Source organism: Mandrillus leucophaeus, unplaced genomic scaffold (assembly GCF_000951045.1).
Source record: "Mandrillus leucophaeus isolate KB7577 unplaced genomic scaffold, Mleu.le_1.0 Scaffold405, whole genome shotgun sequence".
In the NCBI taxonomy this organism is placed as follows: Eukaryota; Metazoa; Chordata; class Mammalia; order Primates; family Cercopithecidae; genus Mandrillus; species Mandrillus leucophaeus.
The window spans coordinates 794,076-818,807 of NW_012104310.1; the positions used below are offsets into that span (position 1 = coordinate 794,076).

A 24,732-nucleotide genomic window follows, 5' to 3' on the forward strand; every position below is an offset into this window, starting at 1 on the left:
CAGTAGATTTTGGCATGTATGTGGTGATTGGGGAACACTTTTACACTACTGGTGGGGAGTAAACTAGTACAACCACTATGGAAAATAGTGTGGAGTTTCTTTAAAGAACCAAAAATAGAACTACCATTTGATCCAGCAATCCCACTACTGAGTATCTACCCAAAGGTAAAGAAGCCATTATTTGAAAAAGGTATTTGAAGACGCATGTTTATAGAAGCACAATTCACAATTACAAAATCGTGAAACCAACCCAAATGCCCATCACTCAATGAGTAGATAAAGAAAGTATCGTGTGTGTGTGTGTGTGTGTGTGTGTGTGTGTGTGTATAATGGAATACTACTCAGTCATAAAAACGAATGAATTAACAGCATTTGCAGTGACCTGGATGAGACTGGAGACAATTATTCTAAGTGAAGTAACTCAGGAATGGAAAACCAAGCATCCTGTGTTCTCACTGATATGTGGGAGCTGAGCTACAAGGACACAAAGACATAAGAATGATACAATGAAATTTGCAGACTTGGGGGAAGAGTGGGAGGGGGACGAGGAATTAAAGACTACAAATATAGTGCAGTATATACTTCTTGGGTGATGGGCACACCAAAATCTCACAAATCACCACTAAAGAATTTACTCATGTAACCAAATACCACCTGTATCCCAATAACTGATGGAAAAATGTTAAAAAAAAAGATATCTTACTACATTTTTCCCTTTAAGCTTCAAAAAGGTGTGATGAAAGGATTTTAATAATCACTTTATTTTATATGGTCAAACAAGGTAAAAAAAATACGTTTTAGTTTGGGTTGGAACTGCAGTAATTTCAAGATGATAAGAATTTATAGAATAAAGCACGTGATCTTATATGCATTAGGATATACTTCATTCTCAGGTAAAAGTCTACACATCTTATAAGCTGTGAGGAAATGGGTTCAGGAAAGATGACTAACGTGGCCAACTTCACGGGTCATATAAGTCAGGGGTCCCCAACCCCTGTGCTGCAAGCCAGTATTGGTCAGTGCCATGTTAGGAACTGGGGTGCACAGCAGGAGGTGAGCAGAGTGCACGTGAGCATTGCTGCCTGAGTTTCACCTCCTGTCAGATCAGCAGTTGCATTAGATTCTCATAGGAGAGTAAACCTTCTTGTGAGCTGCACATGCGAGGGATCCAGGTTGTGCACTCCTTATGAGAATCTAATGCCTGATGATCTGAAGTGGAAGTTTCATCCTGAAACCATCCCTCCCCTCACCCTGTCCATGGGAAAACTGTCTTCCAGGAACCAGATTCCTGGTGCCAAAAGGGTTGGGGAATGCTGATGTAGGTGACAGAACAAATATTTAAATTTAAAGATGATCACAAACCCTGTTTCTGTCCTGCAACACGGATAATGAAACTTGAGATAGATATACTCTCTGAAAAACTTTCAAACTGATTGAGTCATGGGCAGAAAAGAAGTGCCACCTTTTATCTCATCAATGCCAAACTTACCTTTCAGCTGTCTCACAACAAAAGGTCTTTGACTTCATGATTTTTTTTCCCTGTTTCTGAATTTAGTTATGCAAAAGGAAATGCAATGAGCAAGATTATTTAATACATTTCAAATTAATTAAACTTAGCATTTAAAATGGATAAGGTAGATTCCTCCCATACCTTTTGAAAATGGTAAAGCTTTTTACATGAGTGATTGCATTTATTTAAAATGGGTTGTGTTTATATAGCTGAGGGGTGCCACATCTGTTCTTTCTCACTTTCTGTGAAACAAAAAAGGCAACCACTGTGTGTGTGTGTGTGTGTGTGTGTGTGTGTGTGTGTGTGTGTTAGAGAAACAGAGAGAAGGAAAGAGGAGCAAGATGGGAGAAAGAAGGGGAGATGCTATATTTTATTTTTCCACTCGGTGCTTTTGCATTTCAGAAGGCAAATGCTCAAAGTTTGTTGACTTGGACTCAGAGAGGAAGCTCAATTCACATGCACTTGTCTATTTAGATAACTCCATAAATTACAATTGCTTTTGTTTGTTTGTTTGGTGTTGCTGACATTTGGAAATTCTTGAAAACTCTTTAAAATTTTTATGCAGAATCACTGCTTACTCAAGATGTTTTATTGTAAGCTTCCCCAAAGTGTCTTGTAGAAATAGTAAAGAAAACATAAATATAAGTTTCTTTTCTAACAACTTTTCATTTACAATATCATGTTATTTACATAAATTTACTTTTTCCATATTTTATCTATATGTTTTTCTACATTTTTCTGTAATTGGAAATGGATTGCAAGAATATTTCATTACATTTAAAATGTCAAGGATGCCTAGAAACATTAGAAAATTGAGCTTTTTCTTTTCATGACTAAATTATCGGTACAAGAAAAAGTTGGTTGCAACTCAAAAGCAAAACATACATTTCCTTAAAGTAGTATTTCAAAGATACTGCTATTTTTATAACATTTTTGGACTTGATTTATTAAATAAATTAGTAAGATCCAATAGCTATTTTAAAATATGATTTGACTAAAATAAAAAATTACTAGTATATGGGACACATGTATAAGTCTGATTTTCAAATGAAGCCTTTCAATTTTTAAAATTATGCCTAATGGATATCAGTTCTTAAAATAGAAGCAAGTGCCCATGTAAAGACTACAACTTTTTAAGTTGTAATCATTTGAATATACTGAATTCAGGCTTATTTGAACTGATACACTACATACATTTTACCATCTTTTATGGATTAAAACAAACTAGTAACACATTACGTCTTCTACTTCTTAATATAAAATTTATTCTAGTAAATTAAAAACTTTTTAATATAAACTTCTCATTTAATTGAAGCAGCCTTTTTTTTTTTCTTTTTTTTGAGACAGGGCCTCACTTTGTTACCCAGGCTAGAGTGCAGTCATAGGATCTCGGCTCACTGCAACCTCTGTTTCCCAGGTTCAAGTGATCCTCCCACCTCATCCTACTGAGTAGCTGGGACTACAGGCATACACCACCATGCCCAGCTAATTTTTATATTTTTTGTAGAGATGGGGTTTCACCATGTTGCCCAGGCTGGTCTCTAACTCCAGAGCTGAAGCGATCCACCCACCCTCGCCTTCCAAAATGTTGGGATTACAGCATTCCTTATCCTTTATTGAATGAGCAATTTCTAAGACTCTTTACTCCATCTATCTAAACTACACTTGGTCTTGAAGATGCAGCCACTTTTCTCCCTCATTCTAGAGAGGGGAAGGATGATGTCATTTGGAATTGTAACAAACTGGTACAGTAGGAAGAAATATTTATGTCGAACAGACCAGATAGCAAACAAATGTTTTATTAGGAAAAATTGGTACTTGTAAGCAAGAACATTGGAGGAAACATTCTTTTCTATAAAATGTTTTATGAGAAAATGTGCTGACACAGAAAAGTTTCAGAATTCCATAATAAGAAAGCAATTAGATCAAATTCACTCAAATTCACAAACTGTGTCATCCTTGACTTCTTCTTTGGTCTTTTACAGGTCAAAATGCAGGTGAAAAAACATTTCTTTTATACTAGCGTTAACAGTTAGGAAAGGGCTTGAGGCAGGAAACTGGCCCTGACCTGAACAGAAGGCCCTTTTCCTGTTTCCCACATCATGGGGAACATTCTTGGTCTTCAGAGTAAATATCTGTTGCTACTGAACAGTCAAGACAGACAGATGCCCCTAGCTATCTTGGCAGATGTAGAGGGTAAGAAAAACAAAACTACTTCCTCTTATGGATACGACAGTGAGAAAAAGTTAATTGTTTTCACAAAAGGTCTTTTTAATAATCGATAACAGGAAATCAAAACCAATATAACAAAAGAAGAAAGTTGTAAGTTTAGAGATACAAGTTTCTTGTCTACTAAAATGTATTTATAGCTCATAATTCATGAGAAACTATCATTTCTTTCCCTTTTCATATTCCTTTTTCGGGGGGGATGCTTTGCCACCTATTAGTTTTTGTGTCTTTTAAGAAAATTTACTCAACAGTTATTAATACTTACCTACTTTTCCATGACACTAAGTTGAATTATACTTGTTCTAACATATTAACTCAAATATACCTAAGTTACCTCAGGCCAAGCCCTAGTACAGTGTTTCAATTAAAAAAATAAAAAAACAAAAGTCTAAAATTCGAAGAAAAAAAATTGAAGATATGTTTAGATCTTTATTGAAATCTGTCAAATAGTCAACATCATATGACCCTAAACAAAATATTCTAAAGGTCCCATTCTTAATCTAGTTCCCCAAGCCTCCCCCATCACAGCTTTCTCTCCAAAATTCTTTTTTCTTCCAAAAGCACTACCAAATCCTACTAGTAAATATCATCTGGCAGATGAGGAAACCCAGTCTTTCAGAGATTAAGGGAACTAATAAAAATCTTACAGTTAACCCTTTAGTTCAAACTCATGACTACTGCATCCTCATTTATATGTAGCAGAGAGAAAATTTAGAGTCAAGAGTAGATAAGCATAATTTTCTAATTGACAAATCTAACTTTTCCTGGCCAATCTTTGTGTTATCCATCTCTCTGGAGCACTGGGGCCTCTTGCATCCTTTTCTCTTTCATATTCTCTCATCCTTGGCTTTATCAGTTTGTATTCTAATGACATTTGTGATACATTTATGCATCAATTCGGCTAGGCTTTGGTAACACTTATTTCATCAAAGATAAGTCTAGATGTTTCTAAGAAGGTAGTTTTTAGATGTAATTCACATTTAAATCGTAGACTTTGAATAAAGCAGATTACCCTCTGTAATGTGGGATGGGCCTTGTCTAATCAGCTGAAGGACTTAAAGAGAAAAGACTGAAGTTCCCCAAGGAGGAAGGAAGTCTTCTTTCAGACTGCCTTCAGACTCAAGACTGCAAAATAAACTATTCCCTGGGTCTTCAGCCTGCCTGCATGCCCTTCAGATTTTGGACTTACTAGCCCCTGCAGCTGCATCAGTCAATCTTTTAAAATAAACAATATTTTCTCAATAGATAGATAGTCAGATAGATATCTCCTATTGGTTTTGTTTCTCTGGAGAATGTTGACTAAATCAATGTGTTCTACATTTCCTTTCTTGGGTCTATGCTGTGTTCTAGACAGCTTCAGATTCATGGCTGACCTACTCTTTAGTTATATTTGAAGCCAGCCTTTGTACGACAGTGTTTTTGAGATCATTTGCTCCTTAGGATATTGATGAGTATTATCAGAAACAGAAATATTTCTGTGATTAAACAAACAAACATGGGAACACTGGGTTTAAAAAAGTTAAACAGATTTCCTTAATATACAGAATTTTTGGATCCTTTGATATATGTGTGTGTGCATTGTGAATGCAAAAGAAAAACTACAACATATTAAGCTGCCCAAAAGTTATTTTGTCATGAAAACACTTTTTAACAAATAATATCATAGAACTAGAGTTTCTCATAACATACTCCAAGAAATGCTGTGCCAGGGCTAACTTATGACTTCAATATCTATATCTCCCTCATTTGTAAACTCCTGACTTATATATTCAGTTGTCCACTGCAGATTGCCACTTGTGTGGATCAAGCTCAATATCCTGCCTGACACGTGGTAGTCTCCATGTTCTCTCCAGGTCCCGTCTCTACCCTGACCCTTATAGGTTACATTAATCAAGCCCCATGTCCTCTGAGTGTGGGCTGTTTTGGCCTATGAGAGCAACATCAAGAAAATAGAGTAAGACAAAGAGAGAGAGATGTGGGCATTTATTCTCTAGTTTCCTCCCAGGCTCACTGAGAATTTTACATACTTCATTTTACAAAGTGTTGGTTGGTGGTTGTGGTCCCCTGCTGAAGGACACGACCTTCAGATGTTCTGATTGGACATCTTTCCCTAAAGCTATAAGGCCTTCTGGATGTCTAAACCATTCTATTCTCTTGCCTCTTCAGGCATACGAGTGATAAAGGCTTCCTCTTCAGGCATAGGAGTGATTTGCCTAGCTCTGGGGTGCTCCACCATAACCCTGCAAACCTTTAAAAATAACATAGTCATTAAACTCTCTTAATCACTCATGTAAGTGTTCCAGGGACCTCAATACACCCAGCAAGCCCCAAACCTAACTCATTATTATCTCTCAAAACCTGTTCTTATTCTTAATGCCATTCAATTAACCAAATCAGATAAGAACTTTAACAATTATACTCAGCTCTAACACTTAATTGCCATTTTAGGATAATGGAAATAGACTGAGCCTTGGTAGGAGACACCTAGCTTCCAATTCCAGTTATACCAGATTTAGAGCTGTGTTACCTTAGGCAATTTACTTGATTTCTCCGATCTTCTCTGTAAAATGACATAAATCATGTTCACTGCTTGCAGTTGTTTTGAGAGTAAAATGTGATTGTTTTAAAAGAAAAGTAGTGTAAGTTTTCCCATGGGCAGTATTCTCCTAAATTTGTCTTATACTCCCAACTCTTAAGTTCACCCCTCACCAATTCATCCTTTCTATAATTGACACATAATCTTAAAGACAAATTTAATCATACTACTCTCTGCTCAATTGCTTAAGCAGTACCACACAATCTATAAGGACATGTAAAAGCTTTAGCTGTGTATACAAAGCCCTCCAAGATACGGTGCCAGTCCTGTATTGAAAAATTATATTAGAGTTTTATGTATACTGACCAATGTCATGAAAGCAATCACCTTATCAGCTTCTATGGATACCAATAAAGAGCTACCATAAAATTAATGCTTTTTATATGTTTAAGAAATGTCCTTATATAAAAAAAGTTAATAGCAACCAATGCTTGAGTACCTAACTGTGCTAGAAAATGTGCTATATTGTTATTAGCAACCCTCTAAGTTAAATAGGTGGTAAAAGTAGTTTGGTTTATATATTTTATCATAATTTATAACTAAAGGCCAATCCTATTAAAAACCACCAAAAGATACGATTTTATTTCTCCACAAAACAAAGAAAAAATATTATATTGACCTGAAGTTCAATAAAATCTATAGTGTCATAGAGTTAATGAAATAAAAATTGAGGACAAATTTCTATTTTATTATTTTATTTTATTTTTTACTTCTCAGGATATATCTCACTGAGGAGCTAAGGTAATAAAGTTCTTGGTTTAATAGAATTGTAAATAAAACCTTACTAGCTCCTGTAGAATATTGTCTTCAGATGTATCCTATGGTAAAAAATTATCTTATAATAAATTTTATATAATGTTCCTTTCTCCTCTGTATCTATGCAATTCAACTAACTTACTCTTTATGGCTCAATGAAAGATTTGCGGTTTCACTTCATAACCTGGCCTCATTTATATCTCATTCTCCTCCTAACTTTTACAGCCTTTATGATCTCTGTAACTTATTTTTGTGTTTCAGTAAATAATGCTTCATAGTATTATCCATCGTCCCAAAAAGTTTGACATCTCTATCATATCTATAGTTGCTATTTAACCACTAGGCAAAGCTATGTAGGGTTCACTGTGTTCTTATGGCAGTTTATTAACAATCTACCAGCCTGAAAAAAAGGTGTGAAATATTTGGGTATAAAAGCATAGAGGGACTTCAGAGACTATTTAAGTTTGGTTCATAGGTGAAGAAATTGAGGTCCTAAGAAGTCAATTGATCTGTCAAAGACCGTACAACTCATTAGTACCAAAGCTGAGATTGAGCAGACTCTGATCTGCTCTCTAGAGTTCTCCTGTTCACATACAAGTGATAGCATTTATACTATTATTTATAATTGCAAGACTAATTATTAGTTATATATTTATTCAACAAGTTATAGTGTACTTGACAGTAATTTACCTTTCTCTATTTGACTTCATTCATGTAAATTGCAGCTATTTAATGTAATATTAAAAGTAATTTAAGTATAACTTAACTTCTTCCTTCCACATCTTTGCCACAAAAGAGGAGTCCTGGTAATTTTATACTAAATGCCCAATAATTACATGCGGGTGAAAGTAGTGGGAAAGACATTATCTGGTATTGTTGATTAAAGATGAATGGAATCATATATGATAATTTTGCTTATATAAGGATTTTATGAAACAGCTTTTCTGCCTTCCTTGGTAATTGAGAAGAGAGTGGGCAACATTGCCTGAAGTTGTTCTGTTTAAACACTAAAGAGTCTGAGAAATACAGCTCTTGGGGTAAGGGGTTAGCAGGAATGCTGAAAAAAATTTGATGATAAAGGACCTTCATGCTAAGAGCTAAAATCACCTATCACGTTAATATTATAAGATACCATCTGATTGGAGGAAAAAACTCACATAAGTCAGCTCCATTTGTGAAAGAAATGGATAACCCTTTGAACTTGTAGGCATTTCAGCCCTAGTAAGAGCTCTCAATAGACATGGAAATTCAAAATTGTTTAAAAAGATGAGAATTAACATTATAGTTACAATAGGTTCATTTTAAATTAGTTTCAGTTATATCCATAATTAAATACAAATTGACAACAATGACCAGAATGACGATGTGAAGTGGTTATTATATAAGATCTTTTCAAAACCTATTGTAGGCAATTTTTCCTGGCCAAAGAAATCCTAAAACATAAAATAAGAGTCAAAGAAAATAAATGATTTAATATATAATTCATCCTTTTGTATCAAAAAATTCAAAGTAATAAAAACTTCATTATGGCAGACAAAGCATGCAATGTGGGGACAACACAGAAATCCAAGAAAAGCAAGAGCAATTTCAAGGCACTAAATAAGTGGACTGAGAGAAGAAGTACACAGATACTTCCCTGAACAAAGTAAGTGCTGTGGAAATTTTGTTTCTTAAGTGCTGTGAAAGCACAAAGAAGGCTTTTATGGGCTTTACAGACGTGTAGTATTGGCTTTACAGATTTGTAGTATTCTTTTACCCACAAAGAGAGCCACATTTTTTTTTTTTAGATTTCTACTAATGAAGTTTTATTTGTTTCTAGTCTCCCGTGAACAAATTTAATAATCTAGTCTCTACATGAGCTCTAATTTTTAAAAACATTAAAATTGAAATATGTACATGCTCCTACATTCTGACCTGTTATAATTGTATTCCTCACGTATAATAGCACACTTTAGTGCCAGATGAAAGTTCCCCCTTTTTACATAAAGCGTTTTATTTTTGTTTTTTTTGTGTGTGGTTTTTTTTTTTCTTTTTTGCAAGTTGGTTCTAAGGAAGTTCCAGACTAAAATAGTGCATCAAGAGGACTGGCATAATCAGCCTCACTAAAAACAGCTTGATTAATACTAAATATGTCCTAGCTCCTAATCAATTATGTTAATGAAGTCATAGGCAGCACATCTGCAAGCCCTGACAAAGCCCATGATCTCAGCATTGCCTGATAATATAGACTCCTCGAGCTGCTCAGGGTTAGCAGCCTCCGAGCTTTCAGAGAAGACACTGACAAAGGCTTGTGGTCCTCAAACCTTGTTATTTTATTCACCACAACACAGTACTAGGTTCTGGGATGAACTGTCAAATTACATTGCTCTTTTAATACAATAACAGAACCTAAGAGTCCTACTTAACAAATGACACATCCTTTTCCAAGGGACAGATTGCTAGGCAAAATATACGCTACTTGGTGTTTTATGAGCCTCTGCTAGGAGATAACTTGGCACCAAACACTTGAATAATCTGACTATCAAATTCTCCCTCAAGTTGGGAAATCTGAATTCCTTGCTTTATGTCCATCTGGAACAACAACAGAATTAGAATCCCATGAAAAATTGAGGTAATGCTATCATTTATATGTGTTGTCTTGTCCAGTGAACATTTTGTTGAGTGAGATAGTCAGTTTTGTGCCAAATTCTCTTAAGTAATATGACATATTATAGTCCAAATGCCAAAAGAAATGTAATTCTGATTTTTTTTCTCTCTCTCTATTTTCTTTTTTTTTGGACTGTTTGTTTCTAAATCACTTGTTTACTCTCTAGATAAGTGACATACAAGAGTAACCTCTTCCTGGATGAATCCTCATGAGTGTCATCACTTAGTCTCAAGGGATGGCCAAAGTCAATGGGCAGTTGTTGAGCTGAGTGGGAAGATCTTGAACAAGCAGGCTGGAGTGTCCACATTGCACACAGAAGATCCTTTCCAATGTGGGACAAAGCTAGGGGTTTCTACCCCTTTCTAGGGTGGCTGTGATCTGAGGAAGACCTCCATTTGTACTCTTGTAAAAATTTAATGGTGCTTTAGCTTTAATTACTGGTGTTTTTATATTGGCAAATTGAGTCTTGACAGAGAAGGAACTGTTTTCTATTCATCTCTGAATCCCCGGTATTTTGGACAATATCTGAAATGATCCCATGTTTGGGTTTTAATAAAAGTTTAAGAAATGAATGAAGACTTAAAGAAATGACTTTAAATTTCCAGCAAAATTTATTACAATACTGATCTTGAGACATCATATTTTTCAAGAATTAGTAGTAGTATTGTGTACTTATAAACTATACATACATGTACATACAACAGTATGTATTTGTGTGTGTGTGTGTGTGTGTTTGTGTGTGTGTGTGTATATTTATACACACACACACAAAGCTAGGAAAAGGTGGAGCTCAGATTCAAACCCAGCAACTCTGGCCGCAGCCTCTTCAGAGACTAAATTGATCAAGCTGTGGTAAAACCGCAAGAGTTGCAAGGCATAGCCTTATCTGTTTGTCCCTATATTGTTTTTTGCTTGATTCCCAAAGTACTAGAGTTGGCATCCTTCTGGAAGCTGAGGGTCACCAATATAGGATCTTAAGGGGAAATTTTTGGTTTTCTAAAGAACGGCAAATTGCAATTTTAGGAAAAGCAAATTGTAGTTTAGACATACTAAAAGTATGTAAGAAAACATTGGATTTTGCTGTTGCTTTGTGACTATTTTTGTTTTTTTTTTTTTTCTGTTTCTCTACATTCTATTTTATCTACAATAGAGATCTTTAAGAGAAAAAAAAGTACTTGCCTTCAAGGGCGGGTGATGCCAGGGTGGGTCTGGAAGCGTGTTCTGTCGGTAATGGAGGTGGAATGGCTGGGCTTTGTCCTGTACGTACAATGCAGAAGTAGGCATTGGAAAAAAAAAAAAGTATTAAGAAATCTAATATCCACAACTAAAAAGCTAGATCTGTCCCCTACATGCATAATTCATAAAACCAAGCCAAGTATAAATCATATTATTATGCAATAAGAAAGCTATTATTAAGTGAGATCTTCAAGAAGATACCTTCGCAGATTCAGTTATCTTCAGAGCCATTTCTGAATATATTATTTTCCATAGATGGATATGCAATGTTAAATGTATCTACTGGACTTCATTAATGGAAAATGTACATGTACTCAAATTAAGCAATTTATTTTTAACACGCACATTAAATTATGGAAACTAAAATCTCAGAAGCTGAGGGGGAATCTTAATATAAAAGAAATCACTGTTTTTTTCCAGTTAACTAAAAATTCTCAAATGATATAATATGAGCAATAAAAGAAGGTTGAAATTCATAGGCCTTTTCATATTGAAAAGATACATTTTTTTCCTGCCATAATAAATGACCTGTAGCTAAGTAAACAATGAGCCAAAGAGAAAATATATTCAGTTTTATAGAACCTTGAAAGCTTCTCTCAAGTCTCTGAGCTTATTATAAACTGAAAAGAGAGAGAGAGAGAGAGAGAGAAAGAAAACCCACAATCATTTCCAAGTACTTCCTTATCCCAAGTGATTTCTTTAATTAACAATACCATCCAGGCCATGAACTCTCAACATTAGCTATCATATGATCCCATATAAATTGCTTGCAAAACATTTTATCATTACTTTTCATTCCATAAACTTCTGCTGTGTGTTTTTTATCCTGAAATCAACATGCAACATGGGCATGTATACCTTCTAAAATCTCACTGACAACTATATATTATCAAATGTCAGCAGACCTGCCTGCTTACTGAAAGGTTTCCTTTCTTAGAATTCACCAAAATTAGTTCTGGATGGTGTAAAATGGTTTAACAAGCAAAGTAATTAGAGTTGCACAAACACCACATTCCAGGCCTAGGCCCTCCTGCCACACGGAGCTCTGTTCATCATATTGTGTTCTTGTAGTTGTTACACCCATACAGGTTAATTACTGAGCATGTTTAAGTATGTATAGAAGCCAAACATACTGTTTCATAACTTACAGGCCATATACCTACAAAAATATCCATTTATAATATTGTTAATTTTTTTCCTTATGGAAGTAAAGATTGACTTAAACATAATATAACATGGAAGTTTATTTTTTAGTTAGCAAAGAAAAAAATAAGGCTGGAAACACTAAAAAGATTGATCCACATTATCTTTCCCGAGCTAATATTTATATAGTGTTTACTATGTGCCAAGAATGATCCAAATGGTCTTCCTGTATTAAGTCATTTAATCTTTACAAGCTCTTTAGAATGTACGTATTAGTCTCATTTTATAGTTTTTAAAACTGAGGTTAACTGGAGTTTAGGCTACTCAGCTCCTAATATGTGGAACTGGATTTCAGTGCAGGTTCCCAAGTTGCAGTTCTTAAAGCTCCTCTCAGATTGTCTAAGCCTAACAGAAGCGTCATCTATCAGGAGTCCATGACTATAGCTGACGAGGGACAGGGGAGTGAAGCCTCTACCCTAAGTTTCTACTTTCTCGGTGGGTTAAAGGGATTTATGCTCGGAAAGATCTATTCCCCAACCTTGTTTGAGGGCCATTCTTGAAAAAATAATTCTAAGGTAGGGTAGTATTTTGTGGCTTTGAAAATAAGCCTACAAGGACAAAGAAGGAGTCAGTTAAATGACAAAACTTTTAAAATACTAGTGTCCATAAATATACATCAGTTGTTTCTAAATACTAAGATATATCGCTATCTTCATAGAATGGTGCCTGTTGAGCCTAAGCTGTTTTCTACCCTGTCAGAATAGTACCTGTTGACTACCCTGTCAGTGAATAGTAGTGGCTGTATAATTATAGTCTTTTATAGTCTTGTTGAGTTATTGAGGAACTTATTATACAATATATAAAATCATTTCCCTGGAAATTTCACGTAATTTCACTATTCCATATTTTTAGATTTATCTAAAGGAACTATAAAGTTATTATTTTATTTAAAACAACTTTATTGCATTCTTACTATATACAAACACTGAAGAATTATTAAAACCCAACCCTGTCTTCAAGAAGTTCCCAATATACTGGCTGAAACAGACGTCTAGACAGATCATTATGTTATAGTGTGTTGAAGGAAAATCATATATACAAAGGATATACTGCAGAAAGAGTCTTGAAAGAGAGTAAGTTAACAGCCTAAAAGGAGCCTGCCAGGTAAGGAAGGATGGGGAAGATGGAGGGATTCTAGGTGGAAGGTATGTGGTAAATTGAAAAAAGAAAAGCCTGGATGCCAAAATAGATATATTTATTAAAACACACAAACTGGTGCTTCTGCAGCATAAAATGCAATATGCAGTTGATATCGGAAATTCTCCACAACTATAATCTCTTTTTATTCTGCTCTCTAACATGGCTGATGGCATGGTTGTAAGGCGGTGGATACAATGGGTACAATGGGAAAGTAGGAACACAAGCAAAAAAAAAAAATTAAAAAAACAAAGGAGAAGCCAGCTGGCTGCCTGTCTCCATGGCGACAGTGATACTAGCCCTGGCAGGGAATTACTAACTCAGGACAAGGTTTTGTCGTGTTAGGGTGCACCAAAACAAATCAAATGGGTCATACTTGAGCATGACACATGACTTTGATCCTGACTCGTATAATAAGTGATGTCAGAAAAACTTACTAAAATCACACATTGTTTTGCTAGGTGAATGAATACATCATATAACATATACAATAAATACATAATGAATTATATTAAATGTAATATTATATTAATAATACAGTCCTACAGCAAAATCAGAGTTGTTTAGTATAAAGACTGCATGCTTAGGAGTCACATGGGTGTAAGTGATGGCTTCAGATCCGTCACTTAGAAGCTGTGTAAATTTGAAAACATCATAACATCTCCAAGCTTCAGTTAGGATATTTATAAAATGCGGATAGTTATAGGGGTGTTATAAGGATTAAGTGATGAAGCACCCAGTGCATGGGAGATAGTCAAAATATTAATTCTTTTCCTGATAATGTGTTTACAATTTAAATCCCATCTAGTTACACAAGAAGATTTGAAGCTGACTTTTGAAGTAAGAAAACAAAAACAAAGAAAATTGAACATGACAGAAATAGCAGAATTCATTTGCAGAAAAGAGGCTTATAATTTTATTAGGAATATATTCTTTTGGAATTCCTGAAGATTGTTACTCTCTGAAGGAAAGATTTAGCCTGTTGAAATTTACATTCGAACTCTAAAGGTGCCCTTCATTTTACAAGCTATTACCTGAAAATCCCTCTGACATTCAAACACAGTAAGTTGACTTCATTTCTGTTCCTTGAGTGATTTGGGCTGGCTTATTTCCATAATACCTGAATGGTAGGTTGGCAAATTGCTAATATTTTGTTGTTCTGAGTTCTTTCCCATACAAGTCAATTTGGTTGTTTTTGATTTAGTCAAATTCTTTTGGGGCTAGTATACAGTGTGCATTCATTCTAATGATCTAAGTTACTGATGTTTTCTTTACTTTGCTAGAAATGATGAATGAGATTACTCAAAATCTTGTCAAGGTAGGAGGCTATGAGCTGAATTCTGATTGCATGAAGGAAGAAAAACAATTCACTACACTAAAGTTTAATCTATCTAGTTTCTTTATGAATGAGATTCCCTGATTGAAAGCCATTTCTGAACATCTGAAGCCCACTCCCTCTATCTTGTAACAAATGTTGAGGCTATTTTTTTCTCTAACACCTAATAGAGATTTTATGTCATAGACCCTCATTGGATTTTCCTGAAAGTGTGGAGAGTTACATCCAGAGAATTCTGAACATTTTGGAAGGACCCCAATCGTGCAAACAATGAATGGCAATAAATCCTGGTACTGGAAAGTTATGAGGACCTCCAAGTAACCATTGAGTTGAAATTTATTTACATTAAAAACACACGATATAGGAAATCATTACAAATCCCTGTGCCAATTTATTCTTTCAGGTGCGTAGAAGGCATTTATAAATCTATGACTAAAAGTAAAGTGAGAAGGTGTGGGTTTAATAAGGAAATGATAGTCAAGTTTATCAAAGCAATAATATTACTTATGTATTGGTATAAGCTTCCTAGACTACTTTTGTAAGATGTAGAATATTTTCAAAGTTTGGAATTTAACAAATACTAAAATTAAATGAAAAGATGATTTTATATTTTGGCTGAGACACGGGATTGTGCTAAGGTCCTGTGTTAATAGGGGCACCTTGACCTTCATGCTTCCTTACTATCACTTCCTTCTGCCTTGTACTTTTGGACCACTTAGAGATGGAAGGAGGGGACCCTAGAGATATGGAGTGGCAACCACTCCTCCCTTTCTGAACCCCATCTATTAAAAATAATTGAATTGCCACTCATATAATAATCAGAGATGTTCAAATTTGCCGGTTAAACAAAGACCTCTCCAACTGGGAATAATCTGAAGAAGTTCAGGAGTTTGTGTGAGGTGGGCAGGCACAGGAGGTTTTTACTTCAAACATAGGCATCCTTATACCTTTCATATGTGCATTGCTAAATGTCACCACTGTACTTTGCATTTCTTTTCTTCCTTCCAGGGACTTCTCAATCCCAAGGGCAACCATAGAGTCCTATACAAAGAAAGATAGAGCGGTGTGAAAGAGGCCTGGATGGAAAAACAAAGACAGAGCCAGTGAGCCAGAGCCAGAGAACCGGGCAGAAAGGCAGAGAATGGAAAACACAGAGAAGGCAGATGCATAGAGAGACAGAGATTCAATGGGGAAATAAGGAAGGAACAAAGAAAGGAAACCAAAACGTTCTCAGCACTACAACTTCTGCCTTGTTCTGTTCCAGAACAGTATGAGCTCAGTATTTTTTCAGTCTCTCAATTTTCTACAACTAATAATTTGCTCTTTCAGTTAATGGCAAAGGCTTAACAACAAAGGCTTATCTTTAATACTAGAGAGGCACTTTTAGAATTTATGATGATAAGCCTTTTGTTCTGGATATGGTATGTTGCACAGGTCTAGGGACTGGGATTTCAAGTGTCTAGTCCATACCCTTATTCCTTTATTTATTAAGTATTTTTTCTCTTTTTTTTAGTATATATTTATTGAGTTATTAACATACAACATATATAGGACTTCCACTGAGGACACAGTAATGTATATTATGGAAAAGATATGTAAAAGTGCTTTGAAGAGACTTGGTCTTGTGAGGGACAGCCAGGAAATGGGCAATTGTCATCTAACTTAGGTCTGTTGTTTCAAAGTAAAATAAGAATAATAACATCTGTGTTAGCTGGGATGTTGTGAGTGTTTGTGGAGATAATAGTACAAATGAAATTACTGAGGGACAATGGTGAAGATAGGGCCGTATCATGGAACTTACATTAGCGATAGAAGGAGACGGGAGATACAAAAGCAAGACAATATTTCAGATTTCATAAATGAATGGCAAGCATAGAGTGGTGAGGCAGAGAATGAGTGGAGAAAGAGATAAACTAAACTGGACGGTAAAGGAAGAGCAGGGCCCCACTAAATTATATGGAGTTTTGTGCAAATCACATGAACACACATAGAACATTTTAGGCTGCTCATGTGAGTTTGGATTTGTCCTAAGGGCAATAGTAAGCCTTTGAAGGGCTTTAGCATGATAGGATTTTAAAAGATCGCTGGCTGCTATGTGAACAAAAATAATGTTGTAAAGAAAAGGATATGAGCTGTATCAGATCAGTTGGAAACTATTGAAATAACCCAAGCTGGCTTGGACTACACAGGGGCAGTGTAAACTCATTCATTCATGCAAGAAATACTTACTGAGTGCCTACTCAGTACCAGACCCTTTTCTAGGACATGGAGTTATAGCAGTGAACAATATAGAAAAATCCCCTAATTCATGCAGCTAAGACTCCAGTGGGCAGAGACAAAAAAAAAGAAAAATAGTAACTAAATAAGTAAAAAGGAAATGAGTACCCTATAAAAATTTATCAGGGAAATGTTATAAGGAATGCCTTTCAGAGTAATGGGTAGTGATCTTACATGTATGGTCAATGAAAATCAGAAGTTGTAGAGAAGTGGATAAATTCACAGCACATTTTAAAGTAGATCTAACAAGACTTAATGAATTTGATGTGGCAAGTGAGAAAAGTAAATCAAGGATGACTTTTATAATTTGACTTGCGTATCTGGGAACAAATAAGTGCAGTGCCCAAACAAGGGCAGAAAATTTTCCATTCACCCAGCTACTTATGAACTCATTTGCTTAGTCTTTATTGCGTCTTGCATTATATAGTTTTCACCTTGCTGGAGTACCTGTATAGAAGATCACCAGTGAGGAAGCCAGAGATGGCTTATTTGGTTATCCCAATAATACATCTTATTGTTAATTAACTCTCAAGGGTTTTTTTTTTTTTTTCACAATTTTAGAAAATTTTTAAGCAAATGAATTATTCAAAATAAATTGGCTATGTGACCCTACTATAAGGTGTTTAAAACACCAAAAGCTTAAACTTCTTAGATCAAAGGACATCCTCCAGGCCAAAATGTTTCCACTGGAACGGTTTCTTTGCTTCCTGATTAAAAGCTTCCCTAATATATTTCCATGTGTTATTACATATTTGCGTATTCACTTTGATAGAAAGCAAGAATAGCAGCCAAATACATATTTCATGCTTTCTTTTGATTAAAAATGATAAAGGTAATATTAGTGTTTTTTTCTTTCTCATCTCCAATTTATGAAGTAAAAATAATTTTCCATGGAATGGCCAACTAAAGAAAGGAAATATGATAAATTCAGATCATATCATTGTTCCATTTATCCTTGTACCCTGTTTATGACAGAGTACCTGATGTTTGGGGTATAATAAAAATAGATGCATAGAATCATAGAGTTTAAGAATGTAAAAGACATTTGAAATCAACCATTCTAACACTCTAATTTTTAAGATAGACAAAAAATGGTCTCTGGAAGGATAAATAGCCTAACAAAGGTCATGCATTGAGGACAAACCTAATATAAGATCAAAATTTTTAACTCCATTTCATTTTCCTATTTAATCAACTATTTGGACAGTCAAGATAAATGCCAATCATTTTACCTGTTACCATAAATTCCTCATAACCATTGACAAATCTATAGGTATTCACTTCCTAAGACTTAAAAAAAAAAAATACTATTTTACATGATCATTTTCTGCTTAACCTTTGTTAGACATTGAATGGACTTGACATATCCCACAGAATAGGCCCAATACTTTAAGACCAATCTCCACATTAGCTGACCAATTTCTGCAGTTCTAGATAGACTGTCAACTGGGATATTTTTAAAACTTTCAGAATTACCAAATCTTCATTTTTTAAAAATAATTTCTTCTAGTTATCTGAACAATATCTCTTTCAACTCCACAGAAAATCATATTTGCATATAGGTAAGGGAAAGGGGAGATGGTGAAGACAGAAGATATAGGTAAATATGAATTGTGTTTTTATTTTAGTACAAAGACCAAAGCTGATAGGGAAAGAGATTAATGAGGCCAAGTGGATGGATTGAAGTCTTAATTAAAAATAATAAATCTGTTTAATACGCCCAGCATGCAATGTCCTAACTTGCCATAGAATCATCCAATGAAATGTTCAATACATGGGATTTCAAATTTTCAGTGATAAACTGCCTAGAACTTGGCTAATTTCAGTCAATCCTCAAAGCTTAGCTCTTTTAGCTCTTCTTGGACTCCCCTCTACCCATTCCCCTGAAAACACTTTATGCTCTCAGAGGACCCAATGTATGCGTTATCCTCTGCTTCCGTGGTTCTCAATACATTTGTTTATTTACAAGTTTTTTTTCTTAATCCTCAGCAGACAATAAACAACTTGAAGCCAAAATATGGACCATGTTAGGCAATATATATTTAGTAAAGGAAACAGCATTATTAAAAGTGAAAATTATTGCTTAAATGAGTGAGTAAACAAATGAATATTGCTAAATGAGACTCTATTTTACTGCTTCTGGAGTGTTTTAATGTAAACAGACTGACTTACAGTATTTTTAGAGCTCTTGGTAAAATATGAAATAATACCAAAGATATACAATGAAACTTTAACTTATATATTTATGGGTTTTTTCCCCAATTATTTATAGTTCTATACCAAAGTATTTATTTTCTTTCTGGGGGAAGTGTACTAATTTATGAGTAGAACACTAATCTTTCAAAGAAAGTTATACATTTTTCCATGATTAGTGGGAAAAAGTGAACTAAAGCTTCAAGATGAAGAAAGATAGCTTCATTATTTAAACAGCTCTACTAACATATAGCACTTTTAATGTATTCTGAATATCTATAACTCCCCGCAAGTGGAAAGACTACGTCAATTATCTATTGTGGTATCATTCAGTCTAACGAATTCCGCACTCACATATGAAACTTGAAGAGCGTTTTAGTGCCAGAAGGTGCCTTAGAGTTCACTGAGAACATTGAAACCCAAACAAAATGGATGATTTGCCAAATTCATCCAACTAACTTACAAGTAGGACCCAAGTATGCAGAGTCCCAGTGCAAAGCTCTTATACAACAGTATCCTGTCTTTGAGCTTGCATTTGCAGGTATTTTCAAAAGAGCATAGGGGACAGGGAATGAACAAAACATAAGATAAAATTTTAGAAAGGTACAAAACAATTTCAATTAACTACAGACAAGTATTATATTGCCATATTATGTTTTAGAATTCTAGTTTATATGATTTTAGAATAATAAAGAAAACAGGATTAAAATGTAATATTCCATATTACAGTAGGAAGATATTATTGATGGGCATTTTAACACTTTTTTAATTTGAGGATACCTTAAAATACAAAGAACACATGTTTTCAACCATCAGTTTTGATAAGACAAAATTCAGTTATAATGAATTCAAGTTTCTGGATATCTTTTTTCAATCTCAAAAATATTTAACATTTTTAAATCAAAATAGTGATACCTATTCTCCGAGGTGTTGAATGGTAGGAGAGGCTGTAGAACACATATCATTCATTTCATTAGAAATCCATTTTTCTTCATGGCAAATATTTAAAATATTAGATTTATGTATAAATTGCTTAGGTCAGTATTTAAATATAATTAAAAATGAATGACTTTCACAACAAAGTGAGACTCCCTTTCGGGAAAAAAAAAAAAAAAAAAAAAAAAAAAACTTTCCAGAAAAAACACAAAACTTTAAGTAAAACTTCAAGCTAAAATCCTAGGGTTCATTTATATCCCTCGGCATGCCCTTCCCCTCACATGTTAACATACTGGCTCACTAATAAATAAATAATAACTTTATTCATTTAATTTAATTGATCCCTGCTGTGAATACAGAAGAGATATCAGTTCTCATAAGGCTGTTGTTTACCAACCAAGTATTCACAATGCATATTCCTGAATATGGGTATATTGAATATGTCATAACCTCTCAAGTTGAAATGTAATAGTTTAGGTTTTATATTCAGTATTACTTTTCAGAGATCCAACATGTATTAGTGACTCACTAAAAGACTGAAAATTGAGTCACATCTAATTTTTCATTTTTGGTAATATGAATGGCAACCAGAAAGGTGGAGAAGTAAGAGGAAAAATGGTTCCCAGAGGTAAAACCATTACATTTACAAAATATATTAAAATAATTTAGAAACAGAGTAACAAATTTGTTCTTAAGAGATAGGAGGCTTGACATTTTTGTAAACTACCTAAACATAGAAAATAAATAATGCCTCCTGTCTCCTATCTTTTCTGGTTGTTTGACTTTAGGATTCTACTAAAAAGGTTATTGACAGAGAGCAGCCGGCATAGTTGATTGCTAAATCAATTCCCAGACTCCTAGAATCTGTTGTTTTCATTCTAAACAACCTTAAGATCCACCAACAACTCCAGAGATAAATTTACTCTGTGTTCTCTTTCATCTCAATTTGCTGTCACTCTAACCATTAAGAATACAATTTACATTTAAAAATCTAATCATGGAACTGGATGATATTTTATCAGGCCTTACAGTCAGCTTAGTGGATACTCACGAAATTTGAAAGTAAACCATATCCAAGACTCTCTCAACAATTTTGGTAATAAACCATTTGTGCTGTCAAGTATAAGATCACAGACAACTCTGTTTGTGGTTTCTATGCCAGATTCCTTTCACTCACCAACCAACAAAGGCAGCTCAAAGTTATTAGCCAAGTATCTGCTTTATTTGGCAATTATATTGACAAGGTTTAGGTGTATATGTCATATTTAAAATATAAGGGAAATAGCAATTATACATTTGTCTTAAATTATAGCACTAAGGAAACAGAGTGAAGAAAAAGGAAAAAAAAAAGAAAAAGAAAAAGACCTAAGTGGTAGGGACCCACCGTTTTTGAAAACATATTTGTAATTCTCCCTAAGTCCTGGAGGCAATATATAGCCATTTGAGAAAATTCTATAATTTCCCCTGGTTCAATTTCCTAATTTCTGAGTTGAAGAGGTTATAATCCACCTCACAGGGCTTTGTGAGAAATACATAAGATGATCCATACCTAGAACTTAGCACAGTAACTGGCATACCATTAGCACTCAGTACCACACGTGTTACATCTAGTTTTACTGTCCTCATGTTGTCATCATGATCATCTCTAATAAACAATCTCCAAAACTTCAAAAATCCTTAAAGAGTAGATGTAGAATAATATCTTGAGAACTACCTGAGATTTCCTCCAATTCCACTTAGCATGCTAAGCCAGGCTCTTTGTAAATTTCCTTTCTCATTATCCTTAAATGCAAGGGAATGATTTTTAAAGCTATTATATGGCACATGAAAAAGTGTTGCTTCTCTGTTATACAGAGATCTAATTCCTATAAAATAAAATCAATTTGGCACTTTAATCACCCCGGTAAACTATTTCCATCCTACTTGATATTTGGCAAAAGGAAGGGATATTGCAACTGTAATACCTCCTTTCCCCTTTGTTTCCACGTGTGGGAAAATGCTTTTTTTTTTCCTCTATTTTTTGGCTCCTACACATGCAAATATTCTATATTCAAAAGAAATTAAAAGAGACATGAAAAGCATAAAACCATATAGCCCATTAAAAAGAAATCTGGTTTTGGAGTTTACCTCAGAAGGAGAAAAAAGAACTTGAGGTTTTACTTCAGCAGAAAATTTTCTACAGGGTGCTTTAATGAAGATAATAAAACTTCACACATTTTCAACTACAGGCATATAACATAAACATAAAATATCTATAAAATATTTTATAGATAGAGGATAAAATGGAAGCATGTTAATAATTGTTATTTAATAGGCTTAACATGACAATTAAATTCACAAATATATTCTCACTTGAACGACACATTTGGAAGTCATCCAATCTCTCTGTCTGCTTTGTATTGTGTATAATTGATACTATGTTGTCATTTAAAACAGCACACAGTGCTTATCCAGTGTCTGCCAAGAGGCTATTTATAATCACATAAAAATAATATTCCTCTGGGAGAAAATCATTATTAATGTAAACATTGTCATGAATTATAGAAAATGGAAAATGTTTACATCTTAATGCAACCAATATATAAGAGAATATTAAATCATCATTTTGTTTCTAACAAGGAGTTTCAATGACAATATTGGTACTTTGTTCTTATCTATTTTCACTCACTTCCTATAAGAAATTGGAATTGGAATTGTTGCAAACGAGTCTTATTTACTAAACAAGGGTTCTTTCCCCAAACACTGTGGATGCTTACAATAGAAAGTGGTTTACAGGTGACACTTTTCCCTCAGGAAAGCAGCGTATTAACCACAAAACAGAAATATGGAATCAAATAGGGCAGTAGACATTTGTAAGACAGAATACCAATAATTAAGTGTGAATAACTAAGGACAGTCACAAGTATGAATGGTCTAATTTGGAAGAGAACACAATGGTATAGATCACATCTATATGGTGCAATGTTTTGTTCAGTTTTTACCCTGGATTGATTTCTCACTTACTATTATTAATTTTGTTTTTTGTTTGTTTTTGAGACAGAGTCTCGCCCTGTCGCCCAGGTTTGAGTGTAGTGGTGTGATCTTGGCAGACTACAAGCTCCACCTCCCAGGTTCACACCATTCTCCTGCCTCAGTCTCCCGAGTAGCTGGGACTACAGGCACCTGCCACCACGCCCGGCTAATTTTTTTGTATTTTCAGTAGAGACGGGGTTTCACCATGTTAGCCAGGATGGTCTCGATCTCCTGACCTCGTGATCCACCCGCCGTGGCCTCACAAAATGCTGGGATTACAGGCATGAGCCACAGCGCCTGGCCAGTATTATTAATTTTTAAAAAACACATCTAATTTTATTACCACTTCTTCCCCTATTTGGGATGGAAAAAACGGACAAATAAATAGGAAACAATACTAAACTCATTGCAAGCAATTAATAATAACAACCACAATAAAGCTGAAGATAAGCATTGATAAAACACGCCTTGATAACGCCTTTTCTAACCACTGTGGCCCTCTCTCTGGAATTTTACAGAGTATAATCTGCATCATACGATTTAGTGCTTATTAGCACCTTCTTCCCTTTTTCTCCCACAGCTGCTTTATATTATTCATTGTTTTATTCATAATATCTGACTGGATTGTTATCTCCTTCTGGTTTGAAACTCTTGTTATGACTGCTAGCATTAGGTATATACTAGAGATTCAATAACTGCTGAGAGATTGATTAATAGAACAACTTCGAGCATAGCAACTCAGATGTTGATGAGGATGTAAATAGGAAAATACGCTGTCTTTTGAATGTGGAACAATTATTAGAACTATGTAAGAATAACAGTATTATTACGTCTTAATGTATGATACTTTAGAAACCAAAATATGAAATATACTGAACTAGAATAAAAGTCATAGAATTGACTAAAAACTATTAAGCAACTGATTGAATAGTCTATAATCAGTACAATCAGTATAATCATTAATGCTACAATCAGTAACGTTAATGTTAATATTGCAAAATTCGTTTTTGTCTTCATCTTTTGCAAACACAAAAGCATCCTCTACAGAGAAGAAAAAAAAAAAACTACAGAAAATAGATACTTGTTTATCAAATAGCTCTCTCTGAAAATAGCCAATTATTTATATCAAAATTGGTATGAGCATATTTATTATTTCCATATTTAAAAATAAGTCTTGCTTAAGAAAAGGGATAAGAACTATGCATTTATAGAAATGGTTAGAAAGAGTCCTATTCTCTACTTTTTATCCACTAGGCCACACAAATGAACCTTAGAACAGCACTGGAAGAATATATTCATGTAACTTTCTAGAGTTCTTTTTCAATCTTCACTTGTGCATATAAACTAACAGATATGATTATTAAAATACATGGTGCATTAATAAATAACACATAATTATTTCAATGATTCTTTGATTAAACCTTAATTTTCCTTGTTTCTCATGCAGCAATTCAAATTAGTCTGTATTATTTCTTCCTTTTCAGACTATTTTAGAACATGCTTTTAATAGTCCAGTGGGTTACCTGAGAAGGAATTTATTCTTGTCTGACAGCAAGCCCATGCCATTAACAGTGACAAGGCTAGACCAAAAAAGCCACTTTAAGGAAAGTTCTCTCAAAGCAAAGATATACCTATAGAACCTGCCTCCTCTTTCAAACGACTAG

At 34.4% G+C, this 24,732-nt stretch overlaps 1 protein-coding gene across 2 annotated transcripts in view; it reads right to left on the reverse strand.

The window, feature by feature from the left end:
- Positions 1-24,732, reverse strand: part of TRDN (triadin) — a 419,992-nt gene that overhangs the window by 245,372 nt on the left and 149,888 nt on the right. Inside the window, exon 10 of one of the 2 annotated variants that reach the window (XM_011992160.1) lies at positions 10,918-10,995. In XM_011992160.1, the coding sequence (XP_011847550.1) occupies positions 10,918-10,995 (78 nt within the window). Of the gene's footprint in view, positions 1-10,505; positions 10,996-24,732 lie in introns of those variants that run through there. The other variant, XM_011992161.1, reaches the window with a different exon arrangement.